Source organism: Pristis pectinata, chromosome 1 (genome assembly GCF_009764475.1).
Source record: "Pristis pectinata isolate sPriPec2 chromosome 1, sPriPec2.1.pri, whole genome shotgun sequence".
In the NCBI taxonomy this organism is placed as follows: domain Eukaryota; kingdom Metazoa; phylum Chordata; class Chondrichthyes; order Rhinopristiformes; family Pristidae; genus Pristis; species Pristis pectinata.
The window spans coordinates 147,219,001-147,242,225 of record NC_067405.1 but is presented as its reverse complement, the minus strand read 5'-3'; the positions used below and the strand labels follow the sequence as shown (position 1 = coordinate 147,242,225).

At 49.3% G+C, this 23,225-nt stretch overlaps 1 protein-coding gene across 1 annotated transcript in view; it reads right to left on the bottom strand.

The window, feature by feature from the left end:
- LOC127571324 (uncharacterized) overlaps positions 1-21,913 on the bottom strand; it is a 39,013-nt gene extending 17,100 nt beyond the window's left edge. The window contains 2 exon segments of the mRNA XM_052017608.1: positions 631-812; positions 21,794-21,913. Coding sequence (XP_051873568.1) covers positions 631-812; positions 21,794-21,799 — 188 coding nt within the window. The 5' untranslated portion in view covers positions 21,800-21,913.
- Between the last annotated feature and the right edge of the window lie 1,312 nt (positions 21,914-23,225).

The window sequence follows — 23,225 nt, the reverse complement described above, 5'->3', positions numbered from 1 at the left end:
AGAGGCTTATTAGGATGCTGCCTGGATTAGCTACGGGGAGAGGTTGAAACAAGCTTGTTTTCTCTGGAGCGGCAGAGGCTGAGGGGAGACCTGCTAGAAGTTTATAAAACTATGAGAGGCAGAGATAGGGTAGACAGAGTCTTTATCCCAGGGTAGAAATGTTGAATACTCGAGGGTATAGCTTTAAGAAATTTCAAGGGGATGTGCGGGGTTCCACAGTAGTGCAGCTAGCAGAGCTGCTGCCTCTCAACACCAGAGACCCGGTTCAACCCTGACCTCCGGTGCTCTCTGTGTGGAGTTTGCACGTTCTCCGTGACCACATGGGTTTCCCCCGGGTGTTCCAGTTTCCTCCCACATCCCAATGTCATGTGGGTCAGGGGTTAATTGGCCACTTAAATTGCCCCCTTAGTTGTGTGGGCAAGGGGCAGAATCTGGTGGGGGAGGGGTGGGGGTGGAGTTGATGGGAGTGTGAGGAGAATAGATTGGTATCAGCATGTGTGGTTGATAATCACTGGGCCATAGGGTCGTGTGACTCGATGGAAAGGGAGGGTGGAGGGAGGGCATCCGTGAGCAAGGAGGAAAGAGAGTGAACAAGCTGGAGGAGGAGGAAGGACGGAGAATGCCCCTGACCTGGACTGATGAATGAAGATCATCTTGAAGTAGTTGGAGAATGCAGCCAGCACAGCTCGGTGGGCTTTGAAGTGGATGTCCCCCACGGCCACCGTGCAGTCACATAGGAAGCCAAACTCCCGCTGGACGTTGAGCTGCTGCAGAAGGACCACGCTGTGATTTGCCACGTCCATGGTGTCGCCCTGCAGGGTACAAAACCGCATGATTAACACTCCAACCAAGGGCAGCAGCTTGTACCCCATGAACTGGGAAGAGTCCCAGCAATAAAGTGCCCCAGAGGAACAACAAAATGGGTTCACATCCTACCACTGCAACGTCAGAAGCTGCTCATCAAGGGAGGAGGTCCAGAAGTATATGCGACTCCAGGCACACCATCTCGTGACATTTCCAAGGACAATTAAATCCTGACACTGCCCACAGCTCACAGATCCCAAGAGACATAATTCTTCACCCAGCAGTCTGCGTGCCAGCAGCAGGAATGACTCTCACCACTGACCAACAGTCGCAGGTCAGACCCCACTGCAGAGGCGAGCCAATAATCCAGGCTGCCAGCCCCCCACAGTACTAAGAGAGTGCTATCCTCTTGGGGATGCAGTCGACAAGATGTTAAACAAGTTGCCAGCTCATGTGAAAAGATTCCATGCTACCGAATTTAACCAACATCTGTCCCTCAAGCATCATTAATGGAAAACAAATCCTCTGATTGTTATTGTGCTGTCGGAGGGTCTTTCTGTGTGCAAACTTGCATCTCTATTGCAACCATAATTATGCTAGACTCCAGGATTGTGTGTTACTGGTTCAGGTCATTGGCTGGAGGTAGGTAAGGGGTGTGACCATCTACCAGCCTTAAAGTGATTCCAGGACATCCGAGAACAAAAGGAGTTCACATATTTATATATTTCCATGCCATAAAAGGTAGCCATTTGGCCCACTGTCTATGACAGCTCACACAGCAATCCCATTCTCCAATACTCTTCCCTGTTACCCATTCTCCCCACATTCCCATCAACTCCCTCCAGATTCTACCACTTACACAAGAGGCAATCTACAGCGGCCAATTACCCCACCAACCCGCACATCTTTGGGACATGGGAGGAAACCGGAGCACCCGGGGGAAACCCGCGTGGTCACGGAGAACGTGCAAACTCCACACAGACAGCGCCCGAGGTCAGGATTGAATCCAGCTCACTGGAGCTACTATTTGTGCCACTGTGTACCACCGGCATGGTGGGTGATGGAACTCAATCTACTCGACTAAGCCTTTGTGTTTGGAGATCTTAAACGTAGCTCTGAACGAGCATTGATGAAATGAGCTTTTGACCTGAAACATTAACTGTTTCTCTGTCCAAAGACACTGCCTAGTCTGTTGAGTATCTCCAGCATTTTCTGGCTGAGATTTTCAGCATCCCTCTAACCAGTAGCTCTTCACTTTATCTTGGACAAGTTCTGCTGGTTCTGTAGTCAGTCAGCAGGGCCCTGGATCCAGGCATCACACCACAAGAGGGAAAGTACACTGAGGTTTAAAAGGTAAAAGTACACTGCACCCCATCTCCATCAGTTGCTGCTGTGGTTGCTTCAGGCTGTGCAGTGTGATTACCAAGCCTCGTTTCCAAACTTAAGAGAAAACCACATGAAAGGCTTGCATTTCTCAGCAAATGTCGTCTCAGTATCTGCCACTGGCTGTACACACGTTGCTTAGCACAGTGCAGCAAACCTTCCCCCATCATTGGACACAAAACCCTCGTTGGAGAGAGTCAGGGAGAATCACACAGCACAGAAACGGGCCCGGCAGCCCACCACGTGCTTTATTCCGATCTACACTGAGCCCATTTGCCCACACTAGGTCCATATCCTTTTATGCCTTGGAGATTCAAGGGCCTACCTGAATGTCTGAAGCGTAGTCATCATATCTGATTCCAGCAGATGGTTCCAGATATCAACCACCCTCAGTAAAAAAAAACTTTCCCCTCAGATCCCCTGTAAAACTCCTTCCTCTTGCACAATAAAGATGAACTCTTGATCTCTCAATCAACTTTGTCATGGTCCTTGCACTTCATTTGACTACCTGCACTGCACCTTCTCTGCAACTGTAACACGATATTCTGCATTGTTTCTTTTTCATTTTGTACTACCTCGATGTACTTATGCATGGATGGCAGGTAAACAAAAGCTTTTCACTGTTCCTTGGTACATGGGACAATAATTTACCAATCTCACATTAAAACTATGCCCCCTTGGTTTTCATACCCCTACCAACAGAAAAGAAGATTTTGACTGTCTATCTTTGAAGTTTCAAAGCTCAGCAGTGTCTCTACTTCCTCAGGAGGCTAAAGAAATTTGGCACGTCTCCTTTGATACTCACCAAATTTTATTGATGCACCACAGAGAGCATCCAATCCAGATGCATCACGGTTTGGTACGGCAACTGCTCTGCCCGGGACCGCAAGAAGCTGCAGAGAGTTGTGGACACAGCTCAGCACATCACGGAAACCAGCCTCCCCTCCATGGACTCTGTCTACACTTCTCGCTGCCTCGGTAAAGCAGCCAACATAATCAAAGACCCCACCCACCCCGGACATTCTCTCTTCTCCTCCCTCCCATCGGACAGAAAATACAAAAGCCTGAAAGCACGTACCACCAGGCTAGAGGACAGCTTCGATCCCGCTGTTATAAGATTATTGAACGGTTCCCTTTCACAATAAGATGGACTCTTGATCTCACAATCTACCTCGTTATGACCTTGCACCTTATTGTCTACCTGCACTGCACTTTCTCTGTAGCTGTGATATTTTATTCTGCATCCTGTATTTTCCCTCGTACTACCTCAATGCACTGTGTAATGAGTTGATCTCTATAAACGGTATGCAAGACAAGACTGTACCTGGGTACAAGTGACAATAATAAACCAATTCCAATTCTAAGTAGGTAGATTCTTGAAGCACAGGTAGATAACGTTAAGAAGGCACGTAGGACTCTGGCCGCTATTAGTCATGGCATTGAATACAAGAGCAGAGAGGTATGTTCCAACATTAGGTCAGACCTCAGCTGGAGTACTACATGCAGTTCTAGCCACCAGACTATAGAAAAGATGTGATAGCACCGGAGAAGATGTAAAGAAGATTCACCAGAATGTTGCCTGGGATGGAGTGTTTCAGTTATCTGGAGAGGCTGGGTCTGTTCTCCCTGGTCCTGCATGGTAGGCTGGTCTAGAAGGTTAGATCACATGGGATCCACGGTGAGTTGGCCAAACGGATACAGAATTGGCTTGGTGGAAGGAGACAGAAGCAGCACGGTAGTGTAGCAGTTAGCGTAACGCTTTACAGCCCCAGCGACCCAGGTTCAATCCTGTCAGCTGTCTGCAAGGAGTTTCCACATTCTCCCTGTATCTGCGTGGGTTTCCTCCGGGAGCTCCGGTTTCTTCCCAAATTCCAAAGACATACAGGTTAGGAAGTTGTGGGCATGCTGTGTTGGCGCCGGAAGCGTGGCGACACTTACGGGCTGCCCCCCCAGCACATTCTCAGTAACGCAAAAAGACTCATTTCACTGTGTGTTTCAATGTGCGTGACTAATAAATAAACATCTTATCTATTATCTTATCCCTCTACTCTACTCCCTATACACGCATGACTGTGTGGCCAGATTCTGCTCTAACTCCATCTACAAGTTTGCAGATGATACTACCGTAGTGGGCCGTATCTCAAACAACGAGTCAGGGTACAGGAAGGAGATAGAGAGCTTAGTGGCATGGTGTCATGACAGCAAACTTTATCTCAATGTCAACAAAAGAGCTGGTCATTGACTTCAGGAAAGGGGGCAGTTTACATACACTGGTCTACATCAATGGTGCTGAGGTCGAGAGGGTTGAGAGCTTCAAGTTCCTAGGAGTGAACATCACCAACAGCCTGTCCTGATCCAACCACGTAGACGCCATGGCCAATAGAGCTCACCAGTGCCTCTACTTCCTCAGGAGGCTAAAGAAATTTGACATGTCCCCTTTAACGCTCACCAACTTTTATCGATGCACCATAGAAAGCATCCTATCCGGATGCATCATGGCTTGGTACGGCAACTGCTCTGCCCGGGCCTCCTTGGACTCTTGACTTTACCTCTCACTGCCTTGGTGAAGCAGCCAGCCTAATCAAAGACCCCACCCACCCAGGTCATTCTCTCCTCTTCCATCAGGCAGAAGATACAGGAGCCGTAGGGCATGTGCCACCGGGCTCAAGGACAGCTTCTATCCCACTGTGATGACTATTGAACGGTTCCCTTATACGATGAGATGGACTCTGACCTCACAATCTACCTTGTTGTGACCTTGCACCTTATTGTCTACCTGCAAGGCACTTCTCTGTAGCTGTGATACTTTACTCTGTACTGTTAGAACCATAGAACACTACAGCGCAGAAAACAGACCATTCGGCCCTTCTAGTCTGTGCCGAAACGTTATTCCGCTAGTCCCATTTACCTGCATCCAGTCCATAACCCTCCAGACCTCTCCCGTCCATGTATCTATCCAATTTATTCTTAAAATTTAAGAGTGAGCCCGCATTTACTACATCAGATGGCAGCTCGTTCCACACTCCCACCGCTCTCTGAGTGAAGAAGTTCCCCCTAAACCTTTCCCCTTTCACCCTAAAGCTGTGTCCTCTCGTACTTATCTCTCCTAATCTAGGTGGAAAGAGCCTACTCACATTAACTCTGTCTATACCCCTCATAATTTTGTAAACTTATCAAATCTCCCCTCATTCTTCTACACTCCAAGGAATAAAGTACTAACCTGTTCAATCTTTCCCTGTAACTCAACTCCTGAAGACCCGGCAACATTCTAGTAAATCTCCTCCGCACTCTTTCAATCTTACTGACATCCTTCCTATAGTTAGGTGACCAGAACTGTACACAATATTCCAAATTTGGCCTCACCAATAACTTATACAACCTCACCATAACATCCCAACTCCTATACTCAATACTTTGATTTATAAATGCCAGGATGCCAAAAGCCTTCTTTACAACCCTGTCTACCTGTGACGCCACTTTCAGGGAATTATGAATCTGAACTCCCAGATCCCTTTGTTCCTCCGCACTCCTCAGTGCCCTACCATTTACTCTGTATGTCCTACCTTGATTTGTCCTTCCAAAATGCAACACCTCACACTTGTCTGCATTAAATCCCATCTGCCATTTTCTGGCCCATTTTTCCATTTGGTCCAGATCCCTCTGCAAGCTTTGAAAGCCTTCCTCACTGTCCACTACACCTCCAATCTTAGTGTCATCAGCAAACTTGCTGATCCAATTTACCACATTATCATCTAGATCATTGATATACACAACAAACAACAATGGCCCCAGCACAGATCCCTGAGGCACACCACTAGTCACAGGCCTCCAGTCTGAGAAACAACCATCCACAACCACTCTCTGTCTTCTCCCACTCAGCCAATTTCGAATCCAGTTTACAACCTTTCCATGGATACCTAGTGTCTGAACCTTCTGAACTAACCTCCCATGTGGGACCTTGTCAAAGGCCTTACTAAAGTCCATGTAGACAACATCCACAGCCTTTCCTTCATCTACTTTCTTGTAGAAACACTCTACAAGATTTGTTAAACACGATCTACCACACACAAAGCCATGCTGACTATCCTTAATCAGCCCTTGGCTGTCCAAATACTTGTATATCTGATCTCTCAGAACACCTTCCAATAATTTACCTACTACTGATGTCAGGCTCACCAGCCTGTAATTATCTGATTTACTTTTAGATCCTTTTTTAAACAACAGAACAACACGAGTCCTCCGGCACTGCGTCATGGCTAAGGACATTTTAAATATATCTGCCAGGGCACCTGCAATTTCTACACTAGTCTCTCTCAAGGTCCAAGGAAATATCTTGTCAGGCCCAGGGGATTTATCTACCTTTATTCGCTGTAAGGCAGCAAGCACCTCCTCCTTTTTAATCTCTATGTGTTCCATGACACTAGTGCTTGTTTCCCTTCCTTCCATATCCTCTATGCCCGTTTCCTGGGTAAATACTGATCCAAAAAACTGTCTATGATCTCCCCTATCTCCTGAGGCTCCACACATAGATGACCACTCTGATCTAGGGGACCAATTTTGTCCCTTACTATCCTTTTACTCTTAATATACCTGTAGAAACCCTTCGGGTTTACCTTCACATTATCTGCCAAAGCAGCCTCATGTCTTCTTTTTGCCTTCCTGATTTCCTTTTTCAGTATTTTCTTACTTTTTCTATACCCTTCAAGTACCTCATTTGTTCCTAGTTGCCTATACCTGCTATACACCTCTCTCTTTTTCTTAACCAGATTGCCAATATCCCTTGAAAACCAAGGTTCCCTATGCCTGTTAACTTTGCCTTTAATCCTGGCAGGAACATGCAGACTCTGCACTCTCAAAATTTCACCTTTGAAGGCCTTCCACTTACTGAGCACATCCTTGCCAGAAAACAACTTATCCCAATCCACTCTTCCGAGATCCTTTCTCGTTTCCACAAAATTGGCCTTTCTCCAATTTAGAACCTCCACTCGAGGACCAGACCCATCCTTATCCATAATTAACTTGAAACTAATGACATTATGGTCACTGGACCCAAAATGCTCCCCTACACATACTTCTGTTACCTGACCTGTCTGGTTCCCTAATAGGAGATCAAGTATTGCATTCTCTCTCATTGGTACCTCTATATATTGATTTAGAAAACTTTCCTGAACACATTTGACAAATTCCAAGCCATCCAACCCTTTCGCAGTGTGGGAGTCCCAGTCAATATGTGGAAAGTTAAAATCCCCTACTATTACAACTTTCTGTTTCTTACATCAATCTGCTATCTCACTACAGATTTGTTCCTCTAGTTGTCTCTACTGGGCGGTCTATAATACAATCCTATTTGTGTGGCCACACCTTTCCTGTTCCTCAGCTCCACCCATATGGCCTCTGTAGATGAGCCCTCCAGGTTGCCCTGTCTACGCACAGCCGTGATCCATTCCCTGACCAGTAATGCCACTCCTCCCCCTTTCATCCCTCCCCCTATCACATCTGAAACAACAGAAGCCTGGGACATTAAGCTGCCAGTCCTGCCCCTCCTGCAACCAAGTCTCACTAATAGCAATAATGTCGTAATCCCACATGTCAATCCACGCCCTAAACTCATCTGCCTTACCTACAATACTCCTTGCATTGAAATAGATGCACCTGAGAACATTTCCATCACGTACAAACCTTTGATTTCTGTCGATACCTGCAGTCCTCGCATGATCATTTTCCTCCCCCACCTCACTATCTGCTCTAACACTCTGGTTCCCCTCCCCCTGCAAATCTAGTTTAAACCCCCCGGAGCAGCACTAGCAAACCTACCCACAAGAATGTTAGTCCCCCTCCAGTTCAGGTGCAAACCGACCTGTCAGAACAAGTCCCACCTTCCCTGGAACAAAGCCCAATTGTCCAGAAACATGAAGCCCTCCCTCCTGCATCTCCTTAGCCACATATTTAGCTGCATGATCCTCCTATTTCTCGCCTCACTAGCACGTGGCACGGGTAGCAATCCTGAGATTGCAACCTTGGAGGTCCTGTCCTTCAACTTTGCACCTAATTCTCTAAACTCTCTTTGCAGGACCTCCTCTTCCTTCCTATCCATGTCATTGGTCTCTACATGGACCACGACATCTGGCTGCTCACCCTCCCTCCTGAGAATATCGAGAACTTGATCCGAGATATCACGGACCCTGGCACCAGGGAGGCAACAGACCATCCGGGATTCTCGATCTCTCCCACAGAACCTCCTATCTGTCCCCCTATCGGATCCCCTATCACTACTGCTCTCCTCTTTTCCCTCCTTCCTTTCTGAGCTGAGGGTCCCGTCTCGGTGCCAGAGACGCGACCACTACAACTTGTCCCTGGAAGGTCGTCCCCACCAGCAGTATCCAAAACGGTATACTTATTGTTGATGGGAACAGCCACGGGGGTGCTCTGCTCTTTCTGTCTATACCCCTTCCCTTTCCTGACAGTCACCCAGCTACCTGACTTTTAGGGGTGACTATCTCCCTGAAGCTCCTGTCTATTTCTGCCTCTGCCTCACGAATGATCCGAAGTTCATCCAGCTCGTTCCCTAACTCGGTTTGTCAGGAGCTGCAGCTGGATGCACCTTTTACAGGTGTAGTCATCAGGGACAAGTGTGCTGTGCCTATTGTTTTTACCTGTACGACCTCAATGCACTCTGTACTAACACAATGTAACTGCACTGTGTAATGAATTGACCTGTATGATCAGTATACAAGTTTTTCACTGTACCTCGGTACGTGACAATAATAAACCAATACTAATTGGAGGATTGTTATTCAGACTGGAGGTCTGTGACCAGTGGGGTGCCACAGGGATCGGTGCTGAATCCTCTGTTGTTTGTCGTATATATTAACAATTTGGATGATAACGTTGTTAAGGTGGTTGGTAAGTTTGTGGATGACACCAACACTGGTGGTGTGGTGGAGAGTGACGAAGGTTATCCAGGATTACAACAGGATCGAGATCATTTCAGAAAGTGGACCAAGGAATGGCAGACACAACTCTACTCGAACAAATGTGAAGTGTTGCATTTTGATGCGGTAAATCAGGGCAGGACTTGCAGTAAATGGTAGGTCCTTGGAGAGTGTTGTTGAACAGAGGAACCTAGGAGTAAAGGTACATAGTTCCCTGAAAGCAGCGATGCAGGTAGACAGGGTGGTGAAGGCAGCACTTGGCACACTGGCCTTCACTGGTCGGGGAATTGAGTACAGGAGTTGGGATATCACGTTGCAACTGTACAAGACATTGGCAAGGCTGCACTTGGGAGTATTGTGTGCAGTTCTGGTCACCCAGCTATAGGATGGAAGTCATTAAGCTGGAAAGGGTGCGGAGAAGATTCCCAAGAATGTCACTGGACTGGAGGCCTCAAGTTTCAAGGAGAGGCTGCATAGGCTGGGACTTTGTTCCCTGGTGTGAAGGCCACCTTATAGAAATTTATAAAATCAAGAGGGGCAGATATAAATTGGATGGCCACAGTCTCTTTCCCAGGGTAGAGGAGTCTAAAGCTAGAGGGCATAGATTTAGGGTGAGAGGGGAAAGATTTAAAAGGGACCTGAGGGGCAACTTTTTCCACAGAAGGTGGTGGGTGTGTGGAACAAGCTGCCAGAGGAAGTGGGTGAGGTGGGTACATTTACAGTGTTTAAAAGGTATTTAGACAGGTACATGGGTAGGAAAGGTGTTGAGGGATATGGGCAAAACACAAGCAAATGGGACTAGCTCAGATAGATACCCTGGTCAGCATGGATGAGTTGGGCCGAAGTTTCCATGCTGTATGATTCTATGAACCTACCCTCTCACCTTCGCGCCCCCCCGGGACTATACTCACTGCAATTCAGAAGAATAAGAGGGGATCTTATAGAAACATATAAAATTATGTAAGGACGTGATAAGATAGAGGCAGAAAGGTCATTTCCACTGGTAGGTGAGACTAGAACTAGGGGACAGCCTTAAAATTCGTGTAATAGATTTAGGACGGAGATGAGGAGAAACTGCTTTTCCCAGAGAGTAGTGAATCTGTGGAATTCTCTGCCCAGGGAAGCAGTAGAAGCTACCTCAGTAAGTATATTTAAGACACAGTTAGATTTTTGCATAGTTGGGGAATTAAGGGTTCTGGGGAAAAGGCAGGTAGGTGGATCTGAGTCCACGGCCAGATCAGCCACGATCTTATAGAATAGCAGAGCAGGCTCGACGGGCCAGTTGGCTGACTCCTGCTCCTATTCCTTATGTTCTGAACAGGCCCTTCAGCCCAACTCATCCATGCTGACTGTGTTGCCCTGCAAACAAGTCCCATCTGCCTGCTTCTGGCCCATAGCCCTCTAAACCTCTCCTCCCCAGGTTACTATGGGAAGCAAGGGAAGAGATTGCTGGAGTGTTGACGATGATCTTTGCGTACTCCCTGGCCACAGGAGTGGTACCACAGGATTGGAGGATGGCAAATGTGGCTCTGTTGTTCAAGAAAGGTAAAAGGGATAATCCTGGGAATTATAGACCAGTGAGTCTTACATCAGTAGTGGGCAAGCTATTGGAAAGGATTCTTAGGGACAGGATTTACGAGCACTTGGAGAAGCATAGTCTTATTAGGGATAGTCAGCATGGCTTTGTGAGGGGCAGGTCGTGCCTCACGAGCCTAATTGAGTTTTTTGAGGAGGTGACAAAACAAATTGATGTAGAGCGGTGGATGTGGTGTATATGGACTCTAGTAAGGTGTTTGACAAGGTTCCCCATGGTAGGCTCATCCTGAAGGTCATGAGGCATGGGATCCATAGAGACTTGGATAAGTGGATTCGGAATTGGCTTGCTCACAGAAAGCAGAGGGTGGTGGTAGATGATTCATTGGTAACCAGTGGTGTTCCGCAGGGATCTGTTCTGGGACCCCTGCTCTTTGTGATCTTTATGAATGACTTGGATGAGGAAGTGGAAGGGTGGGTTAGTGATTTTGCAGATGATGCGAAGATTGGAAGTGTTGTGGGTAGTGTAGAAGATTATCATTGATTACAACAGGATATAGACAGGATGCAAAGCTGGGCAGAGAAGTGGCAGATGGAGTTCAGTCCAGATAAGTGTGAAGTGATACACTTTGGAAGAACCTACTTGAAGGCGGAGTACAAGGTTCATGGCAGGATTCTGAGTAGTGTGGAGGAACAGAGAGATCTCGGGTCCAAGTCCATAGATCCCTCAAAGTTGCCACGCAAGTCGATAGGGTGGTTAAGAAGGCGTATGGTGTGCTGGCCTTCATTAGTTGGGGGATTGAGTTCAAGAGCTGCGAGGTAATGTTGCAGCTCTATGAAACTCTGGTTAGACCATACTTGGAGTATTGTGTTCAATTCTGTTTGCCTCATTATAGGAAGGATGTGGAAGCTTTAGAGAGGGTGCAGAGGAGACTTACCAGGATGCTGTCTGGATTGGAGAGGATGTCTTATGAGGATAGGTTGAGCGAGCTAGGGCTTTTCTCTTTGGAGTGACGCAGGATGAGAAGTGACTTGATAGAGCTGTATAAGATGATGAGGGGCATAGATAGAGTGGACAGCCAGCACCTTTTCCCAGGGCGGCAATGGCCAATACCAGAGGACATGTGTTTAAGGTGAGTTGAGGAAAGCTTGGGGGAGATGTCAGAGGTAGGTTCTGTACACAGGGTGCCTGGAACACACTGCTGGGGGTGGTGGTGGAGGCTGATACAATGGGACATTTAAAAGACGCTTAGATAGGCACATCGATGCAAGAAAAGTAAAGGGTGATGGGCTGTGTAGGAGGGAAGGGTTAGATTGATCATAGAGTGGGTGTTTATATAGGTCAGCACAACATCATGGGCCGAAGGGCCTGCACTGTGCTACACTGTTCTATAATACTCCAAGTGCGGCCTCAGCAGCGTCCTGTACAACCGCACCATGGCCTCCCAACTTCTATACTCAGTGCCCTGACTGATGAAGGCCAGCGTGCCAAAAGCCTTCTTCACCACCCTGTCTACCTATTACTCCACTTTCAGGGAACCATGTACCTGAACTCCAAGGTCCCTCTGTTCTACAGCACTCCCCAGGTCCCCACCGTTCATTGTGAAATCCAACCTGGATTTGACTTTCCAAAATACAACACCTTGCACTTATCCGAATTATCTCAGAAATGTACTATTCGAGGGGAGGGAGTGTCAGTGGGGGAGCATTTTGGAGATCATGACCATAATTCTGTACATTTTAAAGTAGTTCTGGAAAAGGACAGAGATAAAATTTGGTCTCATATTTGGGATGGGGCGGTGGGGGAGGAGAAGGCCAATTTCATTAACACAAGGTTCCCTTTAAATCCTTCCCCCCTCACCCTAAATCGATGTCTTCTATTTTTAGACACCCCCCCCACCAACCCTGGGAAAAAGACTTGAGTGCATTCACTTTCTCCATGCCACTCGTGATTTTTTATACCTGTATAAGATCACCCCGTCTCCTAGATTTCAACGAATAAGATCCTAGCCTGCCCGAAAATCCTTCTCCCTACAACTCAGGCTCTTGAGTCCTGGCAACATTCTCGCAAATTTTCTCTGCCCTCTTTCCAGTTTAATGACATCTTTCCTATAACATGGTGACTAATACTGTCCACAATACTCTAAGGGTAGCCTCACCAATGTCTTGTAAAACTGCACCACTACGTCCTTACTCCTACACTCAGTGCTCTGACTGATGAAGGCCAGTGTGCTGATTGCCTTCTTCACCACCCTGCCTACCTCTGATGCCACTTTTGGGGAACTATTGACTTGTACTCCAAGGTCCCTCTGTTCTACAACACCCCCCAGTGCACTACCGTTCACCGTGAAAGTCCTACCCTGGTTTGACTTCCCAAAATGCAACACCTCGCACTTACCTGAATTAAACTGCGTCTGCCATTCCTCGGCCCACTTACCCAGCTGAGCAAGATCTCCCCGTCATTTTTGATAACCTTCTTTGCGACCTGCCACCTATTTTAGTGTCATCTGCAAACTTACAAACCACGCGTTGTACATTCTTATCCAAATCATTTATATAACTGATGAACAACAAAGTTTCCAGCCCCCAGACACACCACCAGACACAAGCCTCCAGTCTGAAAAACAACCTTCCACCATCACCCTCTGCTTCCTGCCACCAAGCCAATTGAGCATCCAGTTAGCCAGCTCTCCCTGGATCCCATGTGATCTGACCTTCCAGACTAGCCTTCCATGTGGGACCACGTCAAAGGCCGTGCTAAAGTCCACATGGACAACATCCACCACCTTGGCTTCATTAATTCTCTTGGTTTCCTCCTCAAATAAAAACCCTTAACAGATGAACTTCCTCCAATTCAGTGTACTACATTTGGTACTCATGATGTAATCTCCTGTAGAGAAACCAAAAGCAAATTGGGCAACTGCTTTGAACAACATCTCCATTCAGTGCACATGGATGATCCCGAATGTCCATCCCACTCCCACCTCTCTGCCTTTGGCTTCTTACACTGTTACAACAAAGCTTCATACATAAAAGATAGAGGAATAGCATCTCACTTTCCAACCAGCTCCCAGAACACTGAATTCAACAATTGCAGACAACCAGCTTTTCCCTATTTTCCATCAGAAGTGGTTTCAGTAACTGTAACATCTCTGACCACAAGTCTTTGCAGAGAATTGCAAGTACAGTGAGAAGGATCATTGGAGAACCTCTTCCCTCCATCCTGGACATCTACAACACACAATGCACATGCAAGGCCTGCAGAATCATAAGATGACCCCTCTCATCCCTCCCATAACCTATTTGTCCTACTGCCGTCTGGCAAGTGGTACCGGAGCATCTGGGCCAGAACTACTAGACTGTACAACAGTTTTTTCCCCCAAGGCTGTCAGGCCCCTGAATACCCTGGAGACAGTTTCAGACAAATGGCGTGTCAAAAGCCCTGGTTTGCACAACTGCGAACAAGAATTTTGGCTGCTGCTGAACATGTTTATACAATTAGTGCAACACAGAGTTCTGTATTTCCGTCCAACTCGGTTTTGCACTAACTCTGCACTAAATTTGTATTCTGTATATACTGTTTTTTGCATTATTTGTACTTGCACAATTCTTTTGTCTGCGTTTATATTATGTCCTCTATTCTATGTATGTCCTCTGTTCTGAGAGTCTGGGGGAAACAACATTTCGTTTCTCCATGTGTTTTTATAGCATACTGTATATGTGAACGACAAAAAGGTAACTTGAGCTTATTCTGATGAAAGGCCATTAGCCAAAACAATCTGCTGGAAGAGCTCAGCAGGTCGAGCAGCATCCGTGGGGGGGGCAGGAGGAACTGTCAACGTTTTGAGTCGAAACGCTGCATCAATACTGGCAGTGCTCACTTCTTGACACTGAATTTTCCCAGCCTTACTGGTCTGGATTAACACTATCCCTCAGTCCATTCTTCAGGGGTGGGCCTTGCTGGGGGGGGGAGGTGCTTTCTCATCCAGCCACATCTCAGGGAAAGTTGAAGGTCAACTGGGCACATTGGGACTGAAGCCACATCTGGGCTCAGACCAGGATGAATGTTACTGCAATTTTGACACCAGTCCTATAATATGGCAGGTATGGTCTCTGTATCTGTCAATTGGGGCAGAACACCCACAGTCTCAGCTCAGAGAAAACTGAGCACAAGATCCAGTCCGGTGTAGCAGTGCCACACTGATGCACTGTCAGTGAAGCCGGGCATCTGATGAAACACTCACTCCCTCTACCACCAGCACACAGTGGCTGCAGTGGGAACCGTGCACAAAATGTACTGCAGTTACTGGCTCAGATTGCTCCGACAGCCCCACACAAACCCACACACCTCCCCCAGCAAAGGCCACACAGGCATTAAAACAAAACCTCCCACACCACCTCCACCTGCGGCAACACTTGCGGGCTGCCCCCAGAACACTCGACGCAAAAGGTGCATCTCACTGTGTGCTTCCATGTACGTGTGACCAACAAAGAAATCTTGTCTTATCAAGCTGCTCCCCCCACACCTCCCTCCTTCACAGCTCCCCCTCCTCCATTCCCCCTCGCTGGTACCCACTGTCCCCAGATCCCCCATCCCCCCCACCCCAGCTCCCCCACCCCCCTCCCCAGCTCCCCCACCCCCTGCCTCCCCAGCTCCCCCTCCCCTCCAGCTCCCCCACCCCCCTCCCTCCCCAGCTCCCCCTCCCCTCCAGCTCCCCCTCCCCCCACACCCCCCTCCCCCCTCCAGCTCCCACAACCCCCACACCCCTCCCTCCCCAGCTCCCCCTCCCCTCCAGCTCCCCCCTCCAGCTCCAACCCCCACACCCCTCCCTCCCCAGCTCCCCCTCCCCTCCAGCTCCCCCACCCCCTCCCCCCTCCAGCTCCCACAACCCCCACACCCCTCCCTCCCCAGCTCCCCCTCCCCTCCAGCTCCCCCACCCCCCACACCCCTCCCTCCCCAGCTCCCCCTCCCCTCCAGCTCCCCCACCCCCCACACCCCTCCCTCCCCAGCTCCCCCTCCCCTCCAGCTCCCCCACCCCCTCCCCCCTCCAGCTCCCACAACCCCCACACCCCTCCCTCCCCAGCTCCCCCTCCCCTCCAGCTCCCCCACCCCCTCCCCCCTCCAGCTCCCACAACCCCCTCCCCCCTCCAGCTCCCCCACCCCCTCCCCCCTCCAGCTCCCACAACCCCCACACCCCCTCCCTCCCCAGCTCCCCCTCCCCTCCAGCTCCCCCACCCCCCACACCCCTCCCTCCCCAGCTCCCCCTCCCCTCCAGCTCCCCCACCCCCCCTCCCTATCTGCAGTCACCTGTGCACAGATCCCGCCCCACCGCACCTTCCCCGCTCCGCTCCGCTCCAGCGGCCGGGCCGGGCCGGGCTGTGAACGGGCTCAGCTGCAGGCTCCGGCCCGGGCGCTGCGACTCTTCCCCGGATCGGCTCCAAAACTTTGTCCGCGGTGGCCGGGGGTTGGGGCCGGGCGTCTGGACCTCCCTCCCGCCCACCGGCTGACCGGCCGCTCCCTCCCCTCTCCTCCCGCCTCCCGCCGCCTCTCACCCGCTCCGTCGCCTCGCGACCTCTGGGGTCACCGGACGCGCTGCGTGACGTCACCGGACCTGACCAGTGAGATCACAGCGAGCCTCCGAACGACTGGGTGACGTCACAGCGGCGTCTGCGTCACAACATGACACCCCCCCCCCAGCAACAGTGATGTCATAGCGAGCCTGACAGTCCCAGTGACGTCACTGCATGGGCTCCCAGTAACTCAATGATTTGACAAGGGGAGTCTCCCATTTACTCAATGACGTCACAAGGGGAGTGTCCCAGTAATTCAATGACGTCACAAGGGGAGTCTCCCAGCAACGATGATGCCACAAGGGGAGTCTCCCAGTAACTCAATGACGTCACAAGGGGAGTCTCCCAGCAACAATGATGTCACAAGGGGAGTCTCCCAGTAACTCAATGACGTCACAAGGGCAGTGTCCCAGCAACAATGACGTCACAAGGGGAGTGTCCCAGCAACAATGATGTCACAAAGGGAGTCTCCCAGTAACTCAATGACGTCACAAGGGGAGTGTCCCAGTAATTCAATGACGTCACAAGGGGAGTCTCCCAGCAACAATGATGTCACAAGGGGAGTCTCCCAGTAACTCAATGACGTCACAAGGGGAGCTTCCCACCAACAATGACGTCACAAGTGAAGTCTCCCACTAACAGTGACGTCACTGAAGGACAAACAGATGTGGAGAATCTGCCAGTACCCGGACGTGTGGTTCCAGGGCGGAACGGGAGCACGGGATCAGCACGGCCTTCCCTGTTCCTCCGGCCTTCCTCCACGTGTCCAACTTGCACTGAGTATCGGCTCCCACCACAAGGTGATAAGGCAGATGGTGAGACTGAGGGTCATTGGACAGCCCCACCACAGACAGCGTCCCCACTCTAGTGTCACTGGCACAAGTGATCATCCCCCATCACAGAAACTGACACAGGAACCTGGAGTGTTTTGTTGATGGTCAACACTGCAGCCTATCAGCACAAAGTATTCAAAGAAGCAATGTATAAAACAGTGGCAACCACCAAACCTGTAGAATATTTTGAAGAAAAAAAAGACAGATCATAAATTCTGTAAGTTTTAAGATCGTTATGGACACGGATAAGACTGATCCTCAGGTGAAAGTGCTAAATTGGGGGAAGGCTACTTACAACAGTATTAGGAAGAAACTGGGGAGAGTAGATTGGGAGCGACTGTTCGGGGACAAATCCACATCTGACATGTGGGGATTCAGCTGGATAGAGTTCAGGACCAGCATGTTCCACTGAGGATAAAAGATAACATAAGATATTTATTTATTAGTCACATGTACATCAAAACACACAGTGAAATGAGTCTTTTTGCATTAATGAGAATGTGCTGGGGGCAGCCACAAGTGTCGCCACTCTTCCAGCGCTAACATATCATGCCCACAACTTCCTAACCCGTACGTCTTTGGAATGTGGGAGGAAACCAGAGCACCCAGAGGAAACCCACGCAGACACGGGGAGAACGTACAAACTCCTTACAGACAGCAGCGGGAATTGAAGCCAGGTCGCTGACACGTCACACTAACCACTACACATCGTGCCGCCCAAGCATGGCAAGGTTCGGGAACATTGGATGACAAGAGATACTGTAGGTTTAGTTAAAAAGGAAAAGGAAGCATGTGTGTGGTTTAAGAAGCTGAAATCGGACAAGGCCCTCGAGGACTACAAAGGAAGCAGGAAAAAACAAGGAATTAGAAGGGCTAAAAGCGGCCAGGAAATGTCTATGGCGAGTAGGATTAAGGAGAATCCCAAGGCATTTTATACATATATTGAAGGTAAGTGGATAAGTAGGGAAGGGGTAGGACCACTCAAGGACAAAGGAAGGAATCTATGCCTGGAGCCGGAGGAAGTGGGCGAGGTCCTGAGTGAGTACTTCCCATCGGTGCTCAACAAGAAGCATTTGCATGATGGAAATAAGAGAGGGTTATGTTGATATTATAGGGCATGTCGATATCAAGATAGATAGACAGATAGATTTCTTTATCAGTCACACGTACATCGAAACACACAGTGAGATGCATCTTTTGCATAGAGCGTTCTGGGGGCAGCCCGCAGGTGTCGCCACACTTCCGGCGCCAACATAGCATGCCCACAACTTCCTAACCCGTACACCTTTGGAATGTGGGAGGAAACCGGAGCACCCGGAGGAAACCCACGCAGACACGGGGAGAACGTACAAACTCCTTACAGACAGCGGCGGGAATTGAACCCGGGTCTCTGGCGCTGTAATAGCTTCACGCGAACTGCTACACTACCCTCCAAAAGCTCTGGCCCATGTGGAGACCCTTTCTGCAACCTTTCCAGCTTAACGGCATCCTTCCTATACCTGGGTGACCAGAACTACATGCAGTACTCCAGGTGTGGTCTCACTAACCTCTGGTCCAGTTGTAACATGACATCCCAACCCCTGTACTCAGTGCTCCTGACCAATGAATGCAGGCGTGCCAAACACCTTCTTCACCACCCTGCCTCCCTGTGCCCCGTACCTCACTGCAGATGCTGCCTGAGCTGCCAGGTATTCCAAACATGTCCTCCTCAGATCCAAATTAAAAGACCAAAGACCCAAACATGTCCTCCTCAGATCCAAATTAAAGATCCTCACGCTGTCCCACATCGAACTCCCATCAGTCAAAGTTTCATAGAAGCAAAGAAAGATAGCAGGATTAGGATGTCCTGTCCTGTGAGCCTGCTCTGCCATTCAGTACAATCAATGCTGATCCTTTGTCTCAATATCACATTCAAATCAAATCTGTGAAACAGGACTTCACCCCAACAGAGCCACGCTGACTATCCCGAATAAGTCCATGCTTTTCCAAATGCGAGTAGATCCTATCCTTAAAAATCCTCTCTCATAATTTCCCTAGCAAAGACTCTAACCAATCTCCATAGGTCCTGCGGAGAGCATTCTGACTGGTTGCATCACAGCCTGGTATGGTGGCTCCAATGCACAGGATCGCAAGAGGCTCAGCCAGCTCCATCACGGATACAACCCTCCCCACCATCGAGGACACCTTCAAGAGGCGGTGCCTCAAGAAGGCAGCATCCATCACTAAGGACCCTCACCACCCGGGACATGCCCTCTTCTCATTACTACCATCGGGCAGGAGGCACAGGAGCCTGAAGACCCACACTCAACGATTCAAAAACAGCTTCTTCCCCTCCGCCATCAGATTTTTAAACAGTCCATGAACCCATGAACACTACCTCGTTATTCCTTTTTTTTGCACTCTTTATTTGTTTTTTTAATTTAAGGTAATTTTATGTCTTTGCACTGCACTGCTGCCGCAAAACAACACATTTTACATCATGTAAGTCAGCGATAATAAACCTGATTCTGATACTGATTCTATCACAGAGGATGTGAGGCTTATAAGCCTATAATTCCCTGGTTTGTCCCTATTGCTCCATTGGCTGTTCTCCAGTCCTCACCTGTGGCTAAAGAGGATACAAAGATCTTGGTCAAGTTCCCAGAGATCTCCTCCCTTGCCTTCCTCAGTTTCCTGGGATAGAATCCATCAGGCCCTGGGGACTTATCCATCTTAATCTTTATCAAGAGACCCAACACCTCCTCCTTGGGGCAGGCACAGTAGTGTAGCGGTTAGCGTGACGCTATTTACAGCGCCAGAGACCCGGGTTCAATTCCCGCCGCTGTCTGTAAGGAGTTTGTACGTTCTCCCCGTGTCTGCGTGGGTTTCCTCCGGGTGCTCCGGTTTCCTCCCACATTCCAAAGGTGTACGGGTTAGGAAGTTGTGGGCATGCTATGTTGGCGCCGGAAGTGTGGCGACACCTGCGGGCTGCCCCCAGAACGCTCTATGCAAAAGATGCATCTCACTGTGTGTTTCGATGTACGTGTGACTGATAAAGAAATCTATCTGTCTATCTATCTTGATATCGACATGCCCTATAATATCAACATAACCCTCTCATTTCCATCATGCAAATGCTTCTTGTTGAGCACCGATGGGAAGTACTCACTCAGGACCTCGCCCACTTCCTCCGGCTCCAGGCATAGATTCCTTCCTTTGTCCTTGAGTGGTCCTACCCCTTCCCTACTTATCCACTTACCTTCAATATATGTATAAAATGCCTTGGGATTCTCCTTAATCCTACTCGCCATAGACATTTCCTGGCCGCTTTTAGCCCTTCTAATTCCTTGTTTTTTCCTGCTTCCTTTGTAGTCCTCGAGGGCCTTGTCCGATTTCAGCTTCTTAAACCACACACATGCTTCCTTTTCCTTTTTAACTAAACCTACAGTATCTCTTGTCATCCAATGTTCCCGAACCTTGCCATGCTTGGGCGGCACGATGTGTAGTGGTTAGTGTGACGTGTCAGCGACCCGGCTTCAATTCCCGCTGCTGTCTGTAAGGAGTTTGTACGTTCTCCCCGTGTCTGCGTGGGTTTCCTCTGGGTGCTCTGGTTTCCTCCCACATTCCAAAGACGTACGGGTTAGGAAGTTGTGGGCATGATATGTTAGCGCTGGAAGAGTGGCGACACTTGTGGCTGCCCCCAGCACATTCTCATTAATGCAAAAAGACTCATTTCACTGTGTGTTTTGATGTACATGTGACTAATAAATAAATATCTTATGTTATCTTTTATCCTCAGTGGAACATGCTGGTCCTGAACTCTATCCAGCTGAATCCCCACATGTCAGATGTGGATTTGTCCCCGAACAGTCACTCCCAATCTACTCTCCCCAGTTTCTTCCTAATACTGTTGTAAGTAGCCTTCCCCCAATTTAGCACTTTCACCTGAGGATCAGTCTTATCCGTGTCCATAACGATCTTAAAACTTACAGAATTTATGATCTGTCTTTTTTTTCTTCAAAATATTCTACAGGTTTGGTGGTTGCCACTGTTTTATACATTGCTTCTTTGAATACTTTGTGCTGATAGGCTGCAGTGTTGACCATCAACAAAACACTCCAGGTTCCTGTGTCAGTTTCTGTGATGGGGGATGATCACTTGTGCCAGTGACACTAGAGTGGGGACGCTGTCTGTGGTGGGGCTGTCCAATGACCCTCAGTCTCACCATCTGCCTTATCACCTTGTGGTGGGAGCCGATACTCAGTGCAAGTTGGACACGTGGAGGAAGGCTGGAGGAACAGGGAAGGCCGTGCTGATCCCGTGCTCCCGTTCCGCCCTGGAACCACATAGTGTCATTGGGGGAATCTCTCTCCAGAGGTATGGTTCAGGTACTGGGAGATTCTCCACATCTATTTGCGCAATTCATTGCCACAGAGGGCTGGGGAGGCCTAGTCATTGGGTGTATTTAAGGCAGAGATTGATGGGTTCTTGACTGGTAAGTGGGTTGAAGGTGTTGGGGAGAAGGCAGCACAATGGTGTGAAAAATGATCAGCCACGAGTGAATGGCAGAGCAGACTCGATGGGCTGAATGGCCTAATTCTGCTCCTATAACTTGCGGTCCAATTGCCTTGTAGCCTCTGGTTACTGACCACCCTGCCACTGGAGGCAGCTCTTGCTTATTTGGAGAGTCCTGCAGCATGGAAGCAGGCCCTTCAGCCCAACTGGTCCATGATGCCCATCTAAGCCAGTCCCATTTACCTGCATTTGGCCCAGGTCCCTCTAAACCTTTCCTCCCCATGGACCTGTCCAAGGGTCTTTTAAATGTCGTTATTGTTCCTGCTTCACCCACATCCTCTGGCAGCTCGTTCCGTGTGCTCACCACCCTCTGCGTGGAAAAAGTTGTCCGTCAGTAATTCTACAGTAATTACATTTATTTTTATTTTGCCTGCATTCCCACCATCACCCGCCCCCCCCCCCCCCCCCCCCCAGATTCTACCCCTCACCCACACACTGGGGCCAATTAACCCACCGACCTGCACATTGTTGGGACGTGGGAGGGAACTGTGGAGCACCTGGGAGCACCTGGAGAAATCCCACGCGGTCACTGGGAAAACGTGCAAACTCCACACAGACAGCGCTGGAGGTCGGGATCGAACCTCGGTCTCTGGAGCTGTGATGCTTTGGCTCTACCCGTTGCACCACTGTTCAATGTTGACAATACGGTCAATGCCAACTGCACCTGCTTCAAGAAACGGCATCGGAGAGGTCTGAGGGGTGGCAGAGGCTGGTTGAATGGCAACTTCCAAGGCAAGTAAACACCAGAAAGAGGTCTTATGGGCTCTGCAGAAAAGAGCAGGCACGGATGTGAATTGGTTAGATCCAGCCCAGGGGAAGGGTCTCAACCTAAAACATCGACTGTGCATTTCCCTCCACGGATGCTGCTTGACCTGCTAAGTTCCTCCAGCATCTTGTGAGTAGATCCAGCACAGGTTCAGTGGGCTGAATGGCCAGTCTGTACTAGCTCTGCCATAGATGCAATCACGAAGAAGGCACACCAGCACCTCTACTTTCTTAGAAGCTTAAGGAGATTCAGAATGTTGCCAAATACTCTAACAGACTTCCACAGACGGACTGTAAGAAGTATCCTTACTGGGTGCATCATGGCCTGGAACACAAGGGGCTGCAGAGAGTACAGTCACTGAGTCATAGAGCAATACAACACGGATACAGGCCCTTCAGCCCAACCAGTCCATGCTGACCATGCTGCCCACCCAGCTAGTCCCAATTCCCTGCGTTCGGCCCATATCCCTCCAAGCCCCACCCCTCCATGTACCTGTCCAAGTGCTTCTTAAATCATCCTGTTGTACCTGCCTCCCCCACTTCCTCTGGCATTAGTGGACACAGCCCGGTCCATCACAGGCACAGCCCGACCCACCACTGACAGCATCTGCAGGAGGTGCTGCCTCAGGAAGGCAGCATCTATCATTAAAGATTCCCCACCATCCGGGCCATACCATCTTCTCGCAGCTCCCATCGGGCAGGAGGTACAGAAGCCTGAAGTCCCACACCACCAGGTTCAGGAACAGCTACTTCTCTTCAACCATCAGGCTCTTGAACCGACCTGCACATCCCTAACCCTGCCTTAGCAACGGGACACTATGGACCAGCTCTTGCACTGCCGTGGACTTGT